General features: G+C 45.6%; 1 protein-coding gene across 2 annotated transcripts in view; it reads left to right on the forward strand.

Moving 5' to 3' along the window:
* The first annotated feature begins 2,368 nt into the window (after window positions 1-2,368).
* The window catches only part of PLXNC1 (plexin C1), a 234,047-nt gene continuing 212,026 nt past the window's right edge, over window positions 2,369-24,389 (forward strand). For both annotated transcript variants that reach the window (XM_043968236.1, XM_043968235.1), the window contains exons 1-2: window positions 2,369-3,484; window positions 23,901-24,041. In XM_043968236.1, the coding sequence (XP_043824171.1) occupies window positions 2,369-3,484; window positions 23,901-24,041 (1,257 nt within the window). The remainder of the gene's footprint in view (window positions 3,485-23,900; window positions 24,042-24,389) is intronic.

The raw sequence follows: 24,389 nt of genomic DNA on the forward strand, positions 1-24,389 counted from the left end.
GAAAATAATTAACCTGATGGGAAATAGGCTAGCAAAAGGAAGTTTGAGGTTCAGTGGAAAGAACCCTAGGCTGACTTTTCCACTGGTTTGTAGTGTGACTATACACAAGTAATTTCTCCAATTTCATCACCTGTAACATGAAAGCCCTTGATTACATGATGTCAAAGGTCTCTTTCAGCTCCAATCATCTATGATTCTGTGAAATGGGGCTAAGTATCCCAGACAAAAAAGGATAGGGTAATAGGGCACTTTCCAATATGTGGGTGGGGAGCAGCTGAATACACTGTGGTGAATGTAATTGTTGTACTTCAAATTGTAATATGAATGTAATTGTTGTAACTCAAAAAATATCGAGGAATTCAGAAAATCTTGGGAAGAACTGTATGAACTGATGCAGAATGAAGTAAGCAGAATCTGGAGTACAATAGACCCTGGATGATGTGTGTAAAAGAAAGTGACATTGATAGATATAGATTAACCAGAACTTTTCAAGGATAGTTCTTTGATTCCATCTAGTCAGAGGACTATAGTATAAGCCAATTCATCACCAGGGTTTTCCAGTCCCCGAGGGACCTTAACTTTAAATGGTAAACAGAGTCCTGGAACTGGAATCAGGATGACCTGGGTTCAAAACCAGACTCTTACTGTGCCAGCAGGCATTAACTGTAATGACTAATCGTGGCCCTGGGTAGCATTTACTCAGGCCTTAAAGGTTTGCAAAGTGCTTTACCTACATATGTATGTATTCATTGGATCCTTACAACAATCCATTGAGGTAGGTGTCTTTATTAATCCCACTTTACCGATAAGGAAACTGAGGCTGAGGTCCATTAAGTGGCTTGCCCAGGGTCACACAGCTATGGAAGTGTCTGAGATGGGATTTAAACTCATGTCTTCCCCAAGTCTAATACTTTACTTCCCTCTTCTTGATCAGGAGGTGGGGGCCTATGGATGGAGAATGTTTCATACCATATCACACTCAGAGACCGTGTTGGTTGATTTTGCTTAGCTGTTTTACTGTTACAAAAACCGAGTCTGTGATGGAAAGACCAAAGGCATCTCTAACACTTTTGAAAAGAAAAATGTGGGTGGTGGTCTGGGATCACTAAGAGGGCAGGAGAGGAAATCATCTGAAAATGTAGCAGGTGGGATTGATGTTTAACAGGAAGAAGCTGTGTTGCTAAGAGAATGACGGGCTCTTTTCTTTTGCTGGGGGTCTCGGTCCAAGGCGGTCCTTCACAAAAGGATGGGATAATGAGTGGAGTTCCCTTCCAGAGTATGGGACCCAGAGCTAAGGGAAGAAGGCATCCCTCCTCCCCATTCCCGCTTCTTCCCCGGTTGCCTGACTTCAGCAACCTTCCTCCCCAGAAACGCAGGAAAGCCTGTGCCTGCTCCATTGCAGTCGTCTCCCGCTCCCAGAGCCTCCCAGCTCTCCAGATCGCCTGCTTCCTGCTGCCTCCCTCACCACACCTGTCAGCCACCCTTGTGTCCTTCTTCGTGGCTGGAGCCCTATCTGAGCCCTCCGGCCGGGTACCCTCCCTCCTTACACCCCACCCCCCTCCCCGCTCCCTCTTCATGGCCTTGCTCCTCTCGGAAACAAAACCGGGGCGTTGGGAAAGGGCAGCGAGCGGGTTGACAAGCTGCGAACGAATCACCGCGGATGCCCGGGCTATGAGCCGGGAGCCCCGGGGCGTGTGAAGTAGAAGCGACCGCGGCGGCAGCGGCAGCAGCAACCGAGGAAGCAGCGGCAGCAGCAGCAGCGGCAGCCACAGCTCAGCTTTGTTATGAAAAGATGAAAGAGGCCACCTACACAGTAACCCAAATCACTAGACCTCCCCCTCCCTATCTCGCCGAATCAAGAGGGGAGGGCGATGGGCGTGGAGCTGGGAGGGAGGAGGAAGAGGATGGGGAAGGGGGCCGGGGGCATCCCACTTTCACAATGGCTCCGTAAAGTGCGCGACCGCTCCAAACCTCTCCAGCCCACCCCTCCCCGCGGGCCTCTCTCCCCTCCACCCTTCCCCTCCCTTCCCCTCCCCTCCTTCTCCTCCTCCTCCTCCTCCTCCTTCTTCTCCTCCTCCTCCTCCTCCCTCCGAGCGCCAGCGCTGAAAAGAGGAACTCTACAGCTAAGGAGAGAGAGGAGGGAACCAAAGGGGAGCGCGCACGGTTAGTGTTGCTGCTGCCGCCGAAGCTGCCTGCACGGGCTCCCGAGCCGCCGCCGCCGCCGCTTCTCCTCCTCCTCCCCGGCGAGACGCGAGCATGGGGCGGCCACAGGAGCTGGAGCCGCCGCCGCCCCCGCCGCCCCCGCCGCCCCCCGCGCGCACTTGAGCCGTCTCCACCGCCGCCACCGCCCGGGGGCCGCCCAAGCCCCATGGAGGTCTCCGGGAGGAAGGGGCCGGCGCGCCCCCGCCGCCCGGCCGCCCGGCCCCTGCCGCCCCTGCCCCTGCCCCTGTTGCTGCCGCTGGCCGCGCTGCTGCTAGCCCCACGGGCGCCCGCCCTGGCCGCGCCGGAGGGAGCGCCCCCGTGGCGCTCGGAGCAAGCCATCGGGGCCCTGGCGGCCAGCCGCAAGGACGGCGTGTTCGTGGCCAGCGGCAGCTGCCTGCATCAGCTGGACCACACGCTCCAGAAGCCGCTCTCCCGCCTGCACAAGGGCCAGCAGGGCAACTGCTCCGAGCCCGTGGCGCTGGCGCCCCCCGCGCGGCCCGGACCGGCCAGCAGCTTCAGCAAGCTGCTGCTGCCCTACCGCGAGGGGGCGGGCGCCGGCGTCGGCCCCGGCCGGGACCGCGGACTGCTGCTCACCGGCTGGACCTTCAACAGCGGCGGCTGCGAGGTGCGGCAGCTGGCTAGCCTCAACCTCAGCGAGCTGCTCAGCAGCCCCGAGGTGGTGTCGTGCCACCCGCGGGGCTCGACGGCCGGCGTGGTGTACCAGGCGCCTGAGGACGGGCGCTGGTACCTGGCTGTGGCGGCCACCTTCGTGCTGCCCGAGTCCGAGGCGCTCAGCAAGTGCGGCCCGGCGGCGTCGGACCTGGACATGGCCATCACGCTGCAGGACACGGAGAAGCTGTTCACCGAGGAGGACGGGCGACTGAAGCTGCAGGCGGGGGCCGGCACCCTGCACTTCGTGGACGCCTTCCTCTGGAACGGCAGCGTCTATTTCCCCTACTACCCCTACAACTACACTAGCGGCGCCGCCCCCCGCGCGCCCGCCATGGCCCGCATCGCGCAGAGCACCCGCGTGGACTTCCAGGGCCAGGTGGCCCTCAACTGCAGCCGGGGCCACCCCGACGGCCGCCGCCTGCTGCTCTCGTCCAGCCTGCTGGAGCCCCTCGGCCTCTGGGCCGGGGTCTTCAGCGCCGCCGTCGGCCCGGACCCCGGCACCCGGCGTTCGCCGGCCACCACGGCGCTCTGCCTCTTCCGGATGAGCGAGATCCAGGCGAGGGCGCGGACCTGCAGCTCGGACTTCCAAACCTCGGACAACCAGAACTGTGTAAGTCCGGGGCTGGCTGGCGGGCGGGCGGGCGGGCGCGAGCCTTGGTGCCGGGGTGCGCGAGTGCGCGTGTGCGCGAGCCAGCGAGGGAGAGGGAGACTTTAATTGAAAACAACTAGCCACCAGATTTCTGCATCCACCCCCTCTGCCTGCCCGCCTGCCAGTCAGGGCTACCTTTCCAAGGGCTCCATGCCCATCCTCAAGAGAGGTCTACAGGGGCTTTAAAAAGAAAAAAAAGGTGGGGTAACGAATAGACAGCTTGGGATCAGAAATCCTAGGAGATCCTGCCCGATTGCATTTCCCTTGCATTGGGAGCTGGCTGTAATGCCTGCCTGAGGATGGCTTTCTCCAGTTCTGAGAGTGAGAGAGGAGGGCACACCCTTCCTACCTATTTTTCTAACCTCACCTTCTCCCACCCCCCACCCCCGCCCCTTTTATATGTGGACCCTGCTGTCTTTTTGAGAAGGGAAACGGGGTTTGATGCTGGTGATTCTTTTCTCCCTCCGGCGTCAAAGCTTCCATCCCTCTCCTTTCCCCTTCGCTTCGGACCAGTTACCGGAACACTGCCCTAGGGTGGGAGGGCTGTGGAAGCAAATGGCATGCATGTCACGCCCAAGCCCTGTGGGGACCGCTGGTCCTACTTATTATACCGCTTTGGTCCCTGGGGAATAGTTAGATCCCCTTTTTGGCCCCAGGGACATTAGGACTGAAAAGTTCCAGTCGGGTGCTGAACCTCCTCCGATCGCTTACCCTAATGGGACTGCGAAAGGGGGGGGGTGACAAGGAAGAGGTTAATGCCCTCAGAGGGGCCCCCTCACCTCCTCCAGTAGACGGGAGACTCAAGGGGACACTCGGTGTCAGTATTTCTTAGTAGTTTGGGGATGCCAGAGGCAGTGGGGCCCCCTAGCTGGGGGGCAGCCTCGGGTTGGCCTTGTGGGTGAAGAGAGTAAGAGAAAAAGGGGGCGTACTGCAACATGTGTATCTCGAGTCCCCGGTTTGAAGACTGATGTCTCCCAGGGACTACCCTTGTGGCAAAATACAGATCGAGACTGATTCAGCCTTGGGCTCCAAATGTAGACGCTGCCTTCAGCTCTCAAGATTGGCATTTCTTTTGACTGGGGAAATTGAGTAGCAGTTCAAGAGCTGCTGGTGGATGGGGATTACTGGAACCTTCCAGGGTAGCACGGTGTTTTTGTCCACAACCAGCTGGCTTTATCTCCTCAGCCGACAGATCCTGAGAGGGTAGCATGCTGAGAGCTGATGCTCTTATATAACTGGCCAGAAATCAAAGACCAGAATTGGAAGGCTACAGGTGTTCCCATTGTTTTGGTAGAAAATAAATCTGGAAGGGGGGGGAGCAGGGGGGGGGGGTTGGAAGGGAAACTGCTCTATTTGAAAATATCTACCCTCCATCCACTCCTGAGTCTCCCCATCTGTAAAAGGGCACTGGGACACTGCTTGATCTCAAAAGATCCATCCCAGCTCGAAAATCTTCCAAGTATGTGTCTTGTTGATACTGGAAAGATGTCTGGGTTTAGTGTCAGAACACCCGACTTCAAAGCATAGTTTTGCCACTGACTTTACCTGTGATTTGGGGCAAGCTCGGGTTCCTCACATGGAAATTGATGAAGTTGGAGTAGCTAAGGTACTCTTAATCTCTGAACCTACTTTCCTTGTTTTGCCAGGGTATAGAATTGATTGGCTTTTTTTTTTTTTGAGGGATTGTTCTTTGTCAGGGGATACAATGGAAAGAATACTGGTTCTGGGGACAGAGGACGTGGGTTCAAATCCCACCTCAGGATATAATTACTACCTGTGTGACCCAGGGTTTCCTCATTTACCTTATAAAATAAGGGATCTCTGAGATCCCTCTAAGCTTCTGGTCCATGAGCCTATAAACTAGTAGCATGTGATATTTAACCCTATTTTCCTCATGGAGGAAACTGAGGCACAGAGAGATCAAACTCGAATATCTTGATAACTCTGCATGCTTAGTAAGTATCAGAATAAGAACTATAGGTCCCCTGATGTCTGTCAGCCACTATTCTGAGGCATGTAGCCCCCTCCACTTAGTTACTGGATTGTTGGAGTTTTATGTTTTTTGGGTTTTTTTGCTTCTAATTAAGTACGTGCATTGGGCTCTAAATGGCCATGTCTTGGTTTCACAAGCATAATTAATAGTGAATGCCGTATTAGGTCTTCATGCTGTCTAGGTTGGCAAAAGATCTGCTTGTCTATTTCTGTCTGATGATTCGAGGCCCTTAAAATATTGCTTGATATCAAGGCTCAGGCAGACTTGGTCTCTAGGGTTAATTACATAGCAGCTTAGAAAGCCCCCAGCAGATTACAACTTTGGACGTCCAATTCTTGCCATCTGACAGCTGTGTAGACTTGTGGAGCCAAAACATTTCTCCTGGCTGCATCTTCCCACCCACTGGGTTCTAGATGACTTCCTTAGTGCCCTTCCAGACTTAGCAGGTGTCTTGGATGCTCTTGAAATAATTAAAACAAAAAACAAAACAAAAAAAAGCCAAACTTGGGCTGTCAGGTGTCCCTGTTTAAAGGGTAGGGTGGGGGAGAGATGGGTGGGAGTAGGAAGGTGAAGCCACTTACCTCTATACATTCTCTGGATTTTTAAAAAATTTCATTTTGTCTTTGAATCCTCCCCCCCCCCCCAGCACATAGTAGTTGATTAATAAATGCCCATTGATGAAACTAGAGGGTCATTCTTCTGAAACTGCACCAGAAATCAGGACGACTTTCCCAAATGCTGGTTAAAATCTGAATTGGGGGAGGGGGGAAATTGTTGAAATAGATTCCTCCAGGCTTCTTGCCTCAGCCTGTTGCTGTTATTATTTGTTGAACACTTCCCCATCGGAGGGCTCTTGTATGAAAGATAGGTTCCCCGCCCCCCCCCACCCTGTGAGCCTGTCATCCAAGTTAAGTAATGTACTCTCATTCAAACAATAGCATCCAACAGCTGCACAGGTGGGGGCGGAGGATTTTTTTTTAAATATTCATTTAGGTAAATTTCTCACTGATAAGTTGGCTTAAAAAGCCTTAATGGAATTGAATTTCCAGAGGAATTTGAATGAAAAGTGGTGATTTTCCTGAAGAAGGTGATGTCTAGCACACATGGAAACACCGAACATGTTTAAGGAAAAAAAAAAAAGCAGGATGTAGGTTTGGGTGGGACTAGCACAAGGCCCACTGTAATGGAAGCCCCCCCCCCCTTTTAAGGTACCTGTTACTCTAGCAAGTGACGTTTTTTATCTAATTTGTCCTGGCTTTTATTTTCCTGTTCCAGCACATTTGGGGAAAGCAATTTTAATTACTAGGTGGCTCAAGCATGGGGCTTGAAGCATGATAGATGGAAGCTAAACAGATTCCAGCAGCGATCTGTCTTCAGAACAGGGATTGTAATCAGAACAGTAATTCATTGGCAAGGAGTGAGGAGATTTACTTGGGTTCTTTCTTGTGCCCTTGATACCTATCTTGCTTTTTCCATCTTCCCCAAACCATAGTCTATGACAGATTTGGCTGTTGGGGTTGTGTTTTTTTTGTTTTGTTTTTTGGTTTCTTTATCTCAAGTCTAACTAATACTGAGAATTCATTGGCCAACTGTACTGCTTTCAGGGAACCCAGTCCTACTTCCCGCCTCTGGATCACTGTACTACTGTCTACTATGTCTGGAATGCACTTGCTCTCTTCTTCTCTGTCCCCATCTCCCCCCTCCCTTCCTCTCCCCCATCTTTCCCCTCTCCTCCCCCCTTTTACCTCCCTCTTGTTTCCTCTCCCCTTCTCTCCGCTCTCTGTCCCCCTTCTCCTCCCCCCCTTTTTAATTCCCCTCTTGTTTTCTCTCCATTCCTCCCTCCCTCTCTTTCTTTCTCCTCCCTCTTGACCTCCAGAATTTGGAACCTGCTAGTTTCCTTCAATGCCCATACTCAGGTATACATTTTGTATCAACTTCTTAAGTATACATCCCCCGCCCCATTTCCAGCAAAATGTGAGCTCTCTGCTTTCTTTTTTGTCTTTACATCCTCTGAGCCTAGTCCTGGTACACAGAGTGGATACTCCACGAATGCTTGGGAAATGTAATTCCTTGAATGTGGACCAAGGATCCTCCATCTCAAATACCAGGGTCCACAGGCTACCCATGTACAAGGCTGTGGTTTTTTTTTTTTTTCAGAGTCCTTGAAGATAGCCTATCACCGGTTTCCATGAGGATGATGGTACCAGCGTATTTCTTGACTTTCTTTGGGTCTGTCTTAGTCTCTGATGGAGATTATTCATGCTGGGGAGGCAAATGAGTGCTAGACTTGAAATCACAGGACCTGAGTTCAAGTTTCAGCTCAGCTACCTCCTTGGGAAAGTCACTCTTAACCTGTCTGACCCTCAGTTTCCTCATCTGGGAAATGAGGGGATGGTACTCTATGACCTCTGAGGTCCTTCCAGCTCTAAGATCTCTCTTCCTATTACTGGCTGAGAATTTCATTTAGGGATAGGAAAGGGATTATAACAATAAAAAGAAACTGTCCCTCCCTTGGGGAACTTAGAGCTACTGTTCTGAGGCTTGTAATGAGATGATGTAAACTAAAAACACCACATACATCATCTCATCCACTTTCCCAGAGCTTTTGTTAAGTCCTGTATTCTCAGAGCAGGGATCTTAGCTTTGCCAAGATTGTTCACATTTCTGACAAGGTGACAGGTCATGGAGTGAAAGGGGGCTGGATTTGGAGTCAGAGGACCACAGTGTCTTATTACCTTCTATGATCTTTTGTAAATTACCTCCCCTCTTGGGGCCTCAGTTTCCCCATCTGTAAAACTAGATGACCTCCGAGTTCTTCCAGTTCTCCATCTCTGAACCTTTGAAAGCTCCCTTCCAGCTCTAGGGTTACGATTCTATATGCATGGATATATACTATATACATGTATTTACATATAGGTGGATACATATCTGTATGCCCAGTTTGGCATCTGAATGGAGAATGGGCACAGAAATTAAGTGACTTGCCCAAAGTTAGTGATAGACGAAATCTATTGTTCTTTGCCACTCCCACTCCCATCCTCTCAACTTACACACTGCCTTTCAGATGAAATGGTTTTTCTAAAGTCAGGTGGCTGGTAAGCTAGGACTAAAGTGTAATCTGTCTGTGTCTTTTGGCTCCATTTCCATTATTTGCCATTCTATACTGGGGCTTCTTGATAGAAGTATGTGGAAAGAACTATGGCTCCAGAGTCAAGGACCTGGGTTCAGATCTTAGTTCTGACATGGCCTTTGTGATCTTGAACAAGTCTCTTAAGCTTTCTGGGCATTAACCTCCCCCAGCCTCACTTTCCCCCTCCATAAAATGAGGGTGTTGGAAAAGATGATCTCTGTGGTCCTAGCTTGCTTCAGTGAATCCATAATCTTAGTGATGCTGTTACTCCCTCCACTCTTATAGTTCATAATCTAACTATGTGCATCAAAGACAGAGACAGAGACTGACGGGGGGGGGGGGGGAAGGAGAAAAGAGGAGAGAGAAAATGTGTATATTTGTGTGTCCTCCACACATCATGGCACGAAAGGTGATGATCCTTGGGCTCTATAAGGCAAAGGCAAGGGAACAAAAGCTTTGGCAGCTGCTACCAAGAAGGAAAGGCTTGACTGGCCCTTGCTGGAAGACCAGCCCTGTTAAATTAGTTGAGAGGCCTCATCACCCATATATTGGCCATGGACCTTTTTTTTTTTTTTTTTGCCACAGTAACTTGTAAAGTCCATCTGAATCAGTAGAAACACCAATGCCAGTGGCAGCATAAATCTTTGAAGAATTTAATGCTGTACATATACATGTCTCCATATGCATCATATACATTCCCCTCACATACTACCAATTACAGATTCGTTTGGGTTAACAAGCTCTTCAGATGAAACCCACAGAAAATGAAATTTAACAGGGATGAATGTAGAGTTAGGGAAAAAGTTGTACAAGCCGAGAGACTAGGAAGACCCAGAGGAGTCCTTTACTTTCCAACAATCAGTCAATCAACCAGCATGTATTAGTCATTTACCATGTACTAGGTACCATGCTGGGCTATGGAGCTCCAAATACAAGAAAATCACTTAAGGAAGTTACATTTTACTGGGAGCAAACAACTCTTACATGAAAGAGTAAATACAATGTATTCTCAAAGTAATTACATGGCAAGGGAAACACTAATAACTGGGGAAATCAGGGAAGGACTCTAGGAAGAGGTGATGGGATTTCATAAACGTTGATTTTGTTTATAACTAAGGAGGAATAGAAGCTGCCTACTTGTAACGTGGCATTCATTCATAGAGCCAAGTATCTATTAAGTACCTACTGTGTGACAGGAACTTACTGGATTATGTCAATACCGGGACAAAAATGTAAACAGTCCCTGCCCTCAAGGAGCTTACATTCTATGGGTAGGGAGACTACATGTATGTAGAGAATTGAATAGGAATAGGGGAGCATAGCAAATGGAGGGGATCAGGGTCTACTTCCTGTAGGAGAGGGCCTTTGAGCTGTGTTTTGAAGGAAGCTAGAGATTTTAAGTTGAGGAGGAGTTCATTCTAGGTATGGGACACCACCTAGGCAAAGGTAGAGAGATGGGAAATAAATGAAAAATCATTTATTGATTGAAGTGAATGGAATTTAATGGAGACGAATGAAAAATCATTTATTGGAATGACAAGAAGCTTGGTTTAGCCAGATTGTAAAGTACAGGCAGAAGAATGGTAGTTTGGAAAGCTAGACTCTGGAGGAAGGCTAGGAAGGGCTTTAAACGCCCAGCTGATGGGCATTTTAGTAGCTCACAAGCTTTATGGAAGCCAAGGAGGATGTGTCACAGCTGCTGAGAACACTAGCATAGTCTTGGGCAGCATTATTAGAAGCCAAGTGTCCTGATAGGACAGTCATTAGGGAACCTACAGCAAATGCATAAGGGTCCCACTTCATTTGGCCAGGGCCAGGACACATCTGGAATATTGGGGTCTTCCAGGTGCCATATGTTAAAAGGGACATCAATAAACTTTGGTGACTCCAGAAGACTTTTTTCCGCTTTGCCTTTCTCATGAGGGAGGCTTCAGTCTGAAGGGGGCAAGGAATGATTAATAATAACAGTAAAGAGCATCAAAAAATGTATTAAAAATGAAAGTACAGGGGCAGCTAGGTGGTGCAGTGGATAAAGCACTGCCCCTGGATTCAGGAGGACCTGAGTTCAAATTCGGTCTCAGACACTAGCTGTGTGACCCTGGGCAAGTCACTTAACCCTCATTGCCCACCCACCCCCTCCAAATTAAAGTAACCCTCCAAATGGTCATGACCTAAAATGAAATGTTTCCCCCGGGAGGTTTAGGGTCTCATAGCAACCTAGTAAAATAGAGAGTTGGCAATAAGGCAGAACAGTTACGAAAGACTTTAGGAAGGAAGGTTGAAGTTCCCTTCCTGCCCCAATGTGCCTGCTAAGCATTTGCTGTAGGTTCCCTAATGATTGCCCTGTGCATGGCTCTGGTATACTTATCATTGGTCAGTGAATAAATATTTTTAAGTGCCTACTACATGCAAAGCCCTGTGCTAAGTTCTGTAGATACAAAGAAAGGCAAAAGATAGTATCTGCTCTCCCAACCTGATCCTTGTGGGAGGTAACATGTAATCAACTATAACCATGATACATACAGGATAAATTAATGATAATCAACAGAGGGCAGGCCCTAGAATTAAGGGGGGCGGGGAATCTGGAAAGCCTTCTCTTAAAAAAAAAAGTTATTTGGGGCAGTTCAGTGGTGCAGTGGATAGAGCACCGGCCCTGGAGTCAGGAGGACCTGAGTTCAAATCCTGCCTCAGACACTTAACACTTACCAGCTGTGTGACCCTGGGCAAGTCACTTAACCCCAATTGCCTCACTAAAAAAAAAAGTTATTTTACATGTAAAAAAAAATTTTAACATTGATTTAACATTTTTTGATTCCCAAATTCTCTTCCCCTTTTCCCACCCACCTCATTAAGAAGAAAGACTTCTCTTGTAGAAAGTTGAGTTTTTAACTGGGACTTGAAGGGAGACAGGAAATCCAGGAGGCAGAGATCAAGAGGGAGAGACTTCCAGGCATTGGGGACAGCCAGGGAAAATGGCAGGAGATATAGGGTCTTTTTTCAGGGAACAGACAGGATGCCAGTGTCACTGCATCAAAGAGTATGTGGTAGGGTATTCGATGTAAGAAGACTGGAAAGGTAGTTCAGTGTGGTTGGGTAGGGCACAACAGTTACTAGGAGCTTAGATCTGGAAGGGATGTGGGAGGTCATGCAGCTCAACCTCCTGGTTTTACAGAGAAGGCCACTGAGGCACTGATGGGTGAAATGACTTTGTCCAAATTCACACGATAAGGAGTTGAACTCGGGAATCTTTTTTTTTTTTTTGGAGGCAATCTGGGTTAAGTGACCTGCCCAGGGTCACACAGCTAGTAAGTGTCTGAGGCTGGATTTGAACTCAGGTCCTCCTGACTCCAGGGCTGGTGCTCTGTCCACTGCACTACCTAACTGCCCCTACTTGGGAAACTTTTAGCTCGGGTTTCAAAGGTCTTTCCAATTTTCATTCCTATCTGGGTTCAAGTCCCACTTTAGACACATTTATTAGCTGTTAGACTGAATTTCTGTGAAATTCAGTTTGAAAAAAATGTAATTTTTTTATACTGTAACTGATTTCATTGATTTAGATCAATCACAGCTGAGGAGGGAACTTTTTCTACCAGTGCAGACTGGCCACTAGTCTGAGAGAGCTTCCTAGAGCACTGAGAAATGAAATGACGTGGAGTCACCAAGGCCCTATGTGTCTGCCCAAGCAGAGATTTGAACTCCAGTCTTCCCGCCTCCAAGGTCAGCTCTCTACCCAGGCTGCCTTTCATGAACTACAGTTTGCTTGTCAGTAAAATGGAGGTAGCTATAGCACCTCTCTTACAGAGTCATTGGAAGATAAATTGCGATAGTCTCTTTAAAAGTACTACTTTGGGGCAGCTAGGTGGCACAGTGGATAGAGCACTGGCCCTCGAGTCAGGAGTACCTGAGTTCAAATCCGGCCTCAGACACTTAACACTTACTAGCTGTGTGACCCTGGGCAAGTCACTTAACCCCAACTGGCTCACTAAAAAAAAAAAAAAAAAGTACTACCTTAATTAAATGCTAGCTATTACTGTTGTTGTTGTCAATGTTATTTTGCTGTTGCCATGCATAACTCATATTTGATCCTGGTGCTCTTGAAGCTCTGGGGGCTTCATTGTGCAGTAGAAAGAACACTGGACTTGTAGGCATAAGATTTGAGTCCATGGTCCTGAAATTTATCAACCATATAATGATGGGCAAAGTCATTTCAACTCTCCAAGGCTCCAAGCCTCCGTTTCCTCATGTGTTAGAATGGAGGCAATAATATTCTTCACCAAGTCGTTCATGAGATCATGGTTCTCATGAATTCTCTGAGAGAAGAGATCAATCCCCCCTTACTTAACACATGAGGCAACTGAGATCCAGGGAGGGGCTAAGTGACATATCCAAGATGATGCAGTCATCAGAGGAGGGATTTGAACCCGTCTTCAATTCAATGGTCTTTTGAGCATATGATAAGAATCAGATGAGATGATGTATGTGCTTTGTGAAGTATAAAGTGTGATAGAAATGTGAGTTATTGTTGGTCTTTTTTTCATCTTTCTCATTCAGCAAGCATCTATTAATCACCTACCATATACTAGGCACTATGCTAGGTGTTGGAGATAGAGAGACAAGAATGTAATAGTCCCTTTCCTCAAGGAACCTCTATTTGATTTAAGACAACTAGCATCGATTAAGCACCTATTATGTGCTGGGCACTGAACATAGTGCACCAGAAACATAACATTGCCCGCTAGCAAAGAGCTTAAAGTATGGGGGGAAGGAGGGGCAAGGAATGTATATGTGTACACAGAGGTGAATACAAAATATATGCAGTATAAATACAAAGTCATTTCTATGTACTAGCAACTTGGGGGCAGGGAGAATGGGAAAAGATCTCACCTCCTTTTTCAGGGGGGCTTGCATCTTTCCAGTTGCTTAGGTAGTGAGCAGAAACAAAATCCAGCCTCAGCTACAACAAAAACAAGAGGGCAAACTCTCGTTATTTAACTAAGAATGGTGATTTCAGTTGAAGGAATGTAGCATCAGCAAAGAGCTGGGCCCATGAGGACACAATGGGGGAAATAATGAGGAAATGTCTCCTGAGCCAGTTCAGGCAAAGGGTAATAATGATTCAAAACGAACTGCCAAAGAAAGAGATTCAGAGCAAGAGGATAAATAAAATTGAGCTTCGGTTAGATTCTTTTCTGGGTAGGGAAAATAAGACCCAGAGTATTCCCTTAGCATCCGAGAGTCCTGGGGTTGGGAGGGTTCAATGTTTGGTGGCTGGTTCCCTTCACCTAAAGTCTAAGGCACTGGAGCTGCCATCTACATTGGGCACGGTGTGGCTGGGTTCAGGGAATAACATTCTAGGCTCTTTTTCCAAAAGAGGGAAGGGGTAGGGTGGTGAGGACACAGTGGCAAAGAATCTTGGGTTCTCAGCCCAGTGTTTCTTTGCTGATTATATTTTCTGTTTCTTTTGCCCCACAAGCATTGATTAAAGTCTTATTGTATTTTTTTTTTTTTTGCGAGGCAATGAGGGTTAAGTGACTTTCCCAGGGTCACACAGCTAGTAAGTGTTAAGTGTCTGAGGTCGGATTTGAACTCGGGTCCTCCTGAATCCAAGGCCAGTACTTTATCCACTATGCCACCTAGCTGCCCCCAAAGTCCTGTTGTATTAAAGGAACCATGGTAGGCTTTAGGATTATACAGCAGAGAACAAAACAATCAGAGAACCATAGATTTAGGGTTCTAAGGAACCTTCAAGGTCATCTACTTTAATTCTCTCATTTCACAGATAAAGTCACTAAGGCAGAAAGAGGTTAACTGATTTTTCCAGGGTCAGATAGATCATAAGATCATAGATTTAGACTTGGAAGAGGCCATCAAGTTCAAGCCCCATATTTTACAGATGAGGAAACTGAGGCACAGAGTGACTACCTGACTTGCCTACCATCTGAAGTAGGATTTGAATGCAGATTTTTCTGTCTCTAGAAGCAGTGAACTACTTGTCGTTCAGTCATGACCAACTCTTCACCACCCTACAGATAATAGTACACCAGTACTGTCCACGGGACTTTCTTGGTAAGGATACTGCACAGGTTTGCCATTTCCTTCTCCTTAAGGCAGACAGGTTGAATGACTTGCCAAGGATCACAGAGCTAGTAAGTGTTTGATGCTAGATTTGAACTGAGGTCTTCCTGACTCTAGACCCATTGGCTCTATCCACTGGGTCACCCAGCTGCCTCTCATGCACTACTTACCATGCTGATAATAAAGCCAAGCATTTAAATTTTGTTTTTTTCACTTCAAAACCATCAACCTTTCCATAGTACCATGCTGCCCTGACCTGAGTTGGGGGTAAGAGACTGTCTTTTGCTTCTTGGTATCCCCAACACTTAGAAACTTATTAAATGCTTATCAGATTGAATTGAATTTAGGTACACAGATAAGAGAATACAAAGCGCAGATAAATACCAAATAAGCTCTTCCCCTCCCCCACCACATACTCTTTCACCCGTCCTCCTAACTCTCTTGTTCATTATCTTTCTTCCTCTTTTCCTCTCCCCCTTCCGTTGCCCTTAGCTGAGTGTGCCTTCTCCCTAGAACAGTGTTGGAGCTAGAAGCATCCTTGGAGATTATTTTATCCAGCCTCCACTCCACCCACCCCCAATTTTACACCATTTGTTCCAACTTTACAGGTTATAAGATCATAGATTCAGAACTGAAAAAGGACTTTATTTTATTTTTTTTTTCGGGGCAATGAGGATTAAGTGACTTGCCCAAGGTCACACAGCTAGTAAGTGTGAAGTGTCTAAGGCCTGATTTGAACTCGGGTCCTCCTGAATCCAGGGCCAGTGCTTAATCCACTGCTCCACCTAGCTGCCCCTGAAAAAGAACTTTAGAGGTCATATATTGATGCTTGCTCTCCCCCCACATTTTACAGATGAGGAAACTGAGGTACAGAGCCTCATCTAAGGTCATGAAGCCCTATACGGTGATCAGCTTTCTGTTTTCTATGAAGGAATAATTTTCTACAAGTTGGATTTTTCTTGATCTTGATTTTTTTGCCCCATTTAAAAAAAATTCTGGATTTAACAAATATCATTTAAAATGAGCCCTTTCATATACACAGTGGGACTCAGAGGATTGCACAAGAAACTGAGAATCTCCAGTTTGTGCAGCCTGCTCTCATAGCTCTTTCTTGATCTTGAGGTACGGGGGCGCGTGCACACAATTCTCATTCTCTCTCTCTCTCTCTCTCTCTCTCATATCTGGCTGCAGTGTCCCTGAAACTTTGTGGTTAGATATGATGGAGAGGGGGAGAGTGGGCCCTCCAAAAGAACAGAGAATGCTTCAAATGTGGAGAAGTTTCAAAAGAGCCAAATTGAGATTGGATTTTGTGTCTCAAGGAAGAGCTGACAAAAGCATCATTACCAGACATTAGCCTGGTTAGGCACTGAGGGCCAAGCAAAGACTGGCATTCAGAAATAAATTATACATAATAAACTGGCAAGGGGAGGCTGAGAGCTGCCTTCCTGATTATGTCCTAAGGGGGCAGAGAAGGGCTAGGTGGAAAATAGGCCATAAGGGAGGAAGAATAATTCTTTGGACACAGGGGGTCTTCTTGCCCTTTTAGCTCGACTCCACAGGTGATAAGTCTCCCTTTGTGCTCAAGGTCTCCCTGGAGCCTGCTTTGTTTTTTCCTTTTTTTTCTTTTCTTTTCAGAAATAAGCAAAGAAAGTAGTTTCTGGCTAGAGCTCCCTCTCTCATTATTGTTGAACTTGCCTTTCAGCCCCCTCCCTGACACATGCACCCCAAGTGGGCTTCAAGCTTTGATTGATCCACCATTCATGGCTCCTAAAGATTGCTTGAGGTCTGAGCCTACTACTCTCTGCTTTTTCTCTCTCCATCGTTTGGGTGCCTAGCACATAGGGAGCCCTTAATGAATGCTTGTTGATTGACTGACTGACTGACTGTTGCTCATGATTGGTTACCTTTCCAATTGAAAGGCACTGTTTTTATCTTCAGGCAGAGCCATATAGAGCAGCACTAGTCCTTCCTTCAGGATGCCACCCAACAGACAAAAAAACGTTGAGCCCCACAAAGCTGGAGATGATCTTTTAGGGATATGTTGAGGTTCTTAGAGTTGGAAAGAACCTCAAAGGCAGTTCAGTCAAACTCTTTCATTATATAGATGTAGACAGCAAGCCTAGAAAGGGTAAATGACTGGTTCAAGGTCACACCGGCAGTGAGTAAAAGAGTGGCAAATTTTTTTTCTTAAAAAAACCACAACTATTTATCTATCTATTTTTATTTATTTATTTGTATTTTTCTTTTTTCTTTTTTTGCAGGGCCATGAGGGTTAAGTGACTTGCCCAGGGTCATACAGCTAGTAAGTGTCATGTCTGAGGTCATATTTGAACTCAGGTCCTCCTGAATCCAGGGCCAGTGCTTTATCTACTGCGCCACCTAGCTGCCCACTTTTTTTTTTTAAGAGTAGTGAATTTAACCCAATGCCCAACAATGGTGACTATTTTTTCCTTCTTCATCTCCCCCCCCCCTTTCCCCCTCTTTCCTGTCTAGCTCCCTCTTCTCTTCTCCCTCTATACTGTTTCCTCTGGTGATTTTATCAGTTCCCAGGGATTCAATTATCATCTCTGTGTCAGATTCTCAAATCTACTTATCTAGCCCTAAGCTCTGCTGGTGAGCAGCTAGATGGTTCAGTGGATAGAGCTCTGGCCTTGAAGTCAGGAGAACCTGAGTTTAAATCTCACTTCAGATACTAGCTGTGTGACCCTGAGCAAGTCACTTCACCTTGTCAGCCTCAGTTTCTTCATCTGTCTAATGAGCTGGAGAAGGAAATGGCAAACTACTCCAGTATCTTTGCCAAGGGTCATGGAGAGTCAGACAAGACTGAAACATTCTTCAAGAACAACAACAATAATAACAACTTCTGCTGACCTCTAATCCCTCATCTTGACTTTTTTGGCCTACAACTGCCTATTGGACACCTTGAACTAAATGTCCCATAGACATATTAAACTCTAGATATCTAGAACTGAATCCCCATTATCTTCCAAGCCCTCCCTTTTTCCTAACTTTCCTGTTACTGTGAAGGGTACCATCATCCTCCCATCCCTCAGGCTCAAAAAGGAGTTGTTATACTCTACTCCTCACTCTCACTACCCCCTCCTTATCTATATCCAATCTGTTAAGTCCTATTGATTTTATCTTTGAAATATTGCATGTGCACCACCCCCACCCCCACCCCGCCTCCCACTCCTATTCTGACCCCACCGTGGTGAAGGCCCTCATGACCCCATGCCTGGACTGTTGTCATCATCTACTTGTTTGGCTCCCTGACACAAGTCTCCCCCCCCCCCCCCCAAGTCTATCTTTCACTCAGCTGCCAAAGTGATCTTCTGAAAGTTCAGGACTAACAAGTCTATCTGTCTGTCCTTCCTTTCATACACGTGCACACATACACACACGTGCACACATGCGCACACATACACACACACCCTCCCCTGATTCAATAAACTCTCTCTAGCCTTCCAGATCAAATATAAAATTCTCTCTTTAGTGTTCAAAGCCTTTTATAACTTGACCCCAGTCCACCTTTCCTGTCTTCTTCCACCTTACCCCCCTACCCCCATCCCCGTGTCATATCTGATCCATTAAATTGTAAGCTTCTTGAGGGCAGGGATTATCTTTTGCCTCTTTTTTTTGCCCCATCACTTCTCACAGTGTCTATTACACAGTAGATGCTTAATGAATGTTTATTGATTGAGCGACCCATTGGCACTGTTCTCCTTGTGGTCTCTCCCATGAAACACAATCTCTAGACTGGGTGCATTTTCATACTTTACATGTTTGGAATTCTTTCCTTCCGCACGTTCCTCAGCTACAATCCCACCTTCTACAGTATGTCTTTTCTGATCCTCCTCAAGAACTGAGTGTCTTCCAATTTATCTTGTATATAATGCGTTGTTTTTTTTAACGTAATGGTTTCCATGTTGTCTCACTCATTAAATTGTAAGCTCCTAGATGGCAGGAACTGTCTTTTACCTTTCTTTTTATCCCAACACTTAGCACAGTGCCTGACACACCATAGACACTTAACACATGTTTATTGAATGACTGACATATGAATAGACTTCTACCCTAATTAGTCAAAATTAGACGTTGAGAGGGAGGGGGTGTGAACCTAACAGTCCCTGTTTCTCTTGACATCTTTCTAATCCCCAGAAAGGTGGTACAGGGAGAGGATCTTGGTTGTTTGAGAGGCTTAACTGGGTATTCAGATTTTTTACCTGTCGATTTATCAAGGAAGTATTTTTTTCCCTAAGAGAGGCAATATGGTTTACCAGGATGACCATATTATCAGAAATCCAAATCTGGGAGGGCCCTTAAAGGTCATCTCATCTAAACTCTCTTCATTTTACAGATGAAGAAACTGAGGCTCATAGAATTTGATTGACTCATCCAAGACTGTATGTGGCATTGGGATTTGAACTAAGATCCTCTGACTCCAACGCCATTGAATCTGACATTAGAAAATTTGTGTTTGAATCCTCCTGACTTGGTCAATTGCCAATGTTAGCCATGTGATCTTGGACTGGTCATCTCACTTGGGAATAGCCACTGAGGGCCCAGTCCTGGAAGCAGCCTCACCAAAGGGCTTGCCATCAGGACAGGACCTTCATTGGCCAGGTGTCTCTCCTTCCCTTCCCCCCTCTTCCTCATGTAGGATAAGGACTTTAAATCCTCAAACCCTATATTCTCATCAATTGGGCTTACTCTCCTTACTCTCCTCTCTTATCTCAAGAGCATTTTCTTTTTCATATGGCAAGAGGACCTGCTGGAATTGCCAGGGCAGCGTCAACATTACCAGAGAGGCATGAATCTGAATTTTATAGGTTCTGGCTTGAAGTGACTTTAAAGGAAAAGTCACTTTTTCACAGTGAAAATGGTGAATCGTACAGGGAGGCACAAAGTGGGAGAAGTGTGTGTGTCACCTGATACTCTGTGCCAATGAATATTACCAGTGGGATTGATCTCCCAGAGATTTCCCTTCAGTGCCTTTGGAAACCTTTTGGAGATGGAGGAGGGGGTGGGGAAAGGTAGTAAATTCCCAGACTAAACTGGGAGCCACTGTTTCTGTACTTAGGGATGCTGCTGGAGGCTGAGGCATATTTGATTGTCCATTGTGGTGCTGGGAGGGATTTGAACTGCTTCTGACTCTTGGTCTTTAACTAATGGAGAGAGGAGGGGTCAAAGGGAGGGCTGGTGAGGCCCCAATCATGTGGTTCCGATCTGATTTTAATATATTGATGTATTAATAAAAAAAGAGAATAAACATGTGTGGTTTTCTAAATCAATATGTAGTCCACGGGGATCCTTATGTGTTGGTTAGTGGTCCCTTTTCAATTTGAGGTTGACATGATGGTGTGGACTCTTGTAGGCAGCATGGTGCAGTAAATAGAAATATCTGGTTCAAATCTTGCCCCTCATTTGCCAAATAAAGAGAATTGGACTCAATGACTTCTAAGGGCTTTTCCAGTCCCAAATCTCAGATCCTCTAATCTTATTTTGTTGTTACTCAACTGATAATGAACTTGGATTTAATGGATGGCACACTTTGATTGATCCCAGGCTTATTTTAGAAACGACAATTATTGAGAAACATACAAAAGGAGGGGACATAAGGATGGGTGAGAGGGTAATTTTGATGCCACTTTTTTCCCTCCATTTAGCCTCTGGCTTCTCTCTTATTAGAAGACATTTTTCACATGCACCCCATCACATGGCAATAAAGTCTTCCTATAAATACATATTTCTTAGACCTCTATTGATCACTCAGCATCCTTAAGCATTTTTCCACCCCCCCTGTCCCCATGCCTCTGGGTAGAAGAATATAAAAGCCCCTTTAAAAGAAGACAAAGAAACTGGCCTTTCTGATGGTAGACACCATGTCTAATTCTACATGTTTGACTCTCTGGGGTGCTCGCATATTTAATAAAAAAAAAATGCCCATGGCCTGAGGATCATGAGTTCATAATGATCATAAATAGACCAATCCTGGTCTATTTTAAAGTGATTTTTTTTTTAAATTGTAAAGGTCATAAGACTTTTCTTTTACCATTCCTAGTCATGAGGCTGCCTTATCTCAACAGGAATCTCTTGTTCCTTACCTCAGACCTACAGAGATTTTTTAAAACATTTCAGTTATAATAGGACAGTGCTTCATCTCCAATTGCACAGAAAGTATCTTTTTAAAAGGGGGAAAAAGTCTCTAATGTGTTTTCTGGAAATCTTTCTAAACGGAGTTCACTATAGCAGATTCTATGCAAATGAGCCAACCTTTTCTACTTGAAAAAGTGATCTTGGCCATTGGAATGCTCCTTGCTCATTGGCTTCTCCCCCTCCCCCATTTCCTCTCCTCCTTTATCTCTCCCCATTTCATTGCCCCTTTTATTCACTCCCCAGCTCAGTTCCCCTTATCTTATCTCCTTTTCTCTCTTTCCCCATCTTATCTCCCCCTTTCTTCTTCTTCTTCCCCTCCTTCTCCAACCTTCACTATCTCATCATCCCTCTCATCTCCCTTCCCGTTTTCTCTTTTACCCTCTTTTATCTCTGCTTCTCTTTCTCCTCCTTTTTTCTTCTTTCTTTTTCTCTCCCCTTTTTCTTTTCTTTTTGCCTCTCTCACCTCTTCTTCTTTCTCTCTTTTTCTTCTCCTTTCTCTCTTCCACTTCTCCCTCTCTCCCTCCTCCATTCCCCATCCCTTTTCTTCTCCCTCTGCTCTTCTTTCTTTGTTCTTTTTCTCTCTCTCCCTCTCTTCCTCATTCTTTCTCTTTCTTCTTTCTTCCTCCTTCTCTTCTTTTCTCTTCTCCCCCCCCCCCCAATCTAACTTCAACAAAGAATTATAGGCAACACTTTAAAGGCTTCAAAAAATCAATTTGGTTCATGAATCCATTTAGTTTAGGTGTTAATGAAACTTAGTGGGTTTAAAAATAATGAATATTTAATAAGACAGAAATTGAAAGACATAAACAGTGTTGGTAACAACAAAGTACAGCGAGTAAGGTTTAACCCCATTTCCCCATCTGCCCCCCCCCCAACCCCAAGGAGGTTTTACTAGTTGTTGTCAGAAGATCCAGAGTCTATCAACTGGTCCCATCAGGTGGCTTAAAACCTACTCCTGGCAACTTTAGTGTAATTAGAAACTGAATTTGGGGACGTAAAGGGAAGGTTCCAACTGTGTTGACTATCTACTCTCCCAGAGATGTGTTGCTAAAAACTCAGTTTCCTGTAGTCAAAAGCAGGCATTAATTACTTTGGCAAGTGATATTAAAGACTTTTTAAAAAATCATATAATCTAGTTTAACTTTAAAGAGTGACTTTGAAAAAAATTAAGCAAACAGATTTGAATATTATATTAGGTATATTCATATTGAGTATGTCCAAATGCCAGCAGCTTGTAATAATGGTTTCTATTTTCTTCTAAACTGTACTGTCCACAGGCTCACACCATCCCATCACCATTAACCTGGTATTATAGAAAAAAGACTGGGTTTGGAGTCTGGAGCCCTGGGTTCAAATTCTGCCCCTGCTCCCTCTTCTCAGTGTGACTTATTTCCTCATCTGTAATTAAAGAACAATAATAGCACCTCCCTCGAATGATTATAAAGAGTATCAAATTGAGAAATCTGGGTGGTTGTTGTCTTTCTGTTCTTGAAGAAGACCAAACTGACTTTCCTATTCTGAGGGCAAGGTATAGTGTGTCCGACTGTGGCCAATCAGACCAATACAAGCTTGGGAGGCTCTACCACAGGTTGGACAAAAATAGTTCATGTGGACATTTGGAGTGGAAATGGCTCCAAATTTAGGTAAAGCACTTCTTATGGGTTCTAGACTAATGGAAATAATGAAGCTCCTGAAGTGGGCATATGTATTCAAATTCACACTATTTGAAGTTCTAATTATGTAAAATGTGGTGCTTGGTTTTTGCCCAATGGAAATATGCAATGCAAATTAGAATAATGCCACCACTTCAGGCTTCTTTATTCACACTAATTGGGACTTAGCTGGATAAAAGTGAATATTATAATCATTATTATGATTATCTCTTCACCCGACATTGACTGAATTTATATAGAAATGGTCCTGGGGCTGGTTGCTATCTGGCTCTTATTTGTTTATGTTGTTGTTTTTATTATTGTTATGTGACCTCCAAGATAGGATGATTTGGATTCAAGTCCTATGTCTAATACATAATGGCTGTGTGTGACCCTGGGTGGCTCACAATCTTTCAGAGCTCCAGGTTCTCTAAGACTACAAATTGCAGAATAGCTACCTATCTGCCTTGGTAGGAAGAGTCCTCTGCTAGGGAGCTCTCTATACAGATGGAATCACAAATTAGGACCACCAAAATGAAAGAAGTAGTAGTAGTGGTGGCAGTAGTGGTAGTGGTTGTGGTGGTGGTGGTAGTGGTAGTAGTGGTAGTAGTGGTGGTGGTGGTGGTAGTGGTGGTGGTGGTGGTGGTAGTGGTAGTAGTAGTAGTGGTAGTAGTGGTGGTGGTGGTAGTAGTGATGGTGATGATAATTCTATGATCATATGAATATTACTACAATCTATTCCTTATCTTGACATCTACATAAAGTTCTCTTTAAATATACTCCCTAAACCCCACTTAAATCCATCAATATTTGTTCCTTTCCTTTACCATCACACTCTAAAAAAATAACTCATACCTCATGGAATAGCCCTTCATTGAGTCAGGGAGCTCCTAACCTCCCTAGCCCCAACACATAGCTCAAATACTGGGAAACAGAAGAAGTGAGAAGTTGAGAGCTGCTGGCAGTAGGAAAGGACTCAATTTCTTCCCTCCCATTTTAATGCTGTGTGTTCTCCCCCTCTTTCTCTCTGCTGGCAGTCAAGTAGAACTTGGCTTCTCATCCCGGCATTGGAATCGTTAAGCGGATGGGCCCTTCTCCCACTGTTGGCAATCAATACATGCTAATATAGTAGTAAACAAATGGTTTGCTTTAGGATTTGCCTGTGTGGTGATTTTTGTAGGTGAAGAGTGGACTGCAATGACCATTTTCATATTCCTTTCTGGAAAATGGGCAAGCTGCCAAGAATTGAGAGCCCTCCTGGGAAGTGATGAGTAGCATTTTGGAAGTTTGATTAATATAACATTTAGAAATTTACGCTGTTTTTTTGTTTTTTGTTTTTTTGTTTTGTTTTGAATATGTCTCTGTATATAGGGGAAAGACACAGAATCAAATGCAGTCCAACCAATTGAGTCCTCGACATTAATTCATTCGGATTTGACATCTGTTTATGGTACTGTAGTCCTGAACAGGACAGTTCTGTTCTTGGGAACCGGAGATGGACAGTTACTCAAGGTTGGTAATGATTCCATTGACTCTTAATTTAACTGTGATGTGGGTTTTTTATTTGGGGGGGGGGTGTGGGGGACAGTATTATTATCCTTGCTTCTCCAAAAATAAGCCAATTTCCCAGAGTACACAGAAAGCATTTCGAGAATAGTGGAAAAGTTCAAAGAACCTCTACGTGCCAACTCCAATAAGTATGCAATAAGGCAGGGCCTTTTCCCCTGAGGAGTTCTAAGATATTTTCACTTCATTACTCACACAATCCCTGTGTGAGGTAAATGGGGGACTAGTCCCAACTCTGTCACTGACTCACAATTTTCTAAGTCTTTTAACCTTTCCCTTTCATCTCCTGGATAA

Source organism: Dromiciops gliroides, chromosome 5, assembly GCF_019393635.1.
Source record: "Dromiciops gliroides isolate mDroGli1 chromosome 5, mDroGli1.pri, whole genome shotgun sequence".
NCBI lineage: Eukaryota > Metazoa > Chordata > Mammalia > Microbiotheria > Microbiotheriidae > Dromiciops > Dromiciops gliroides.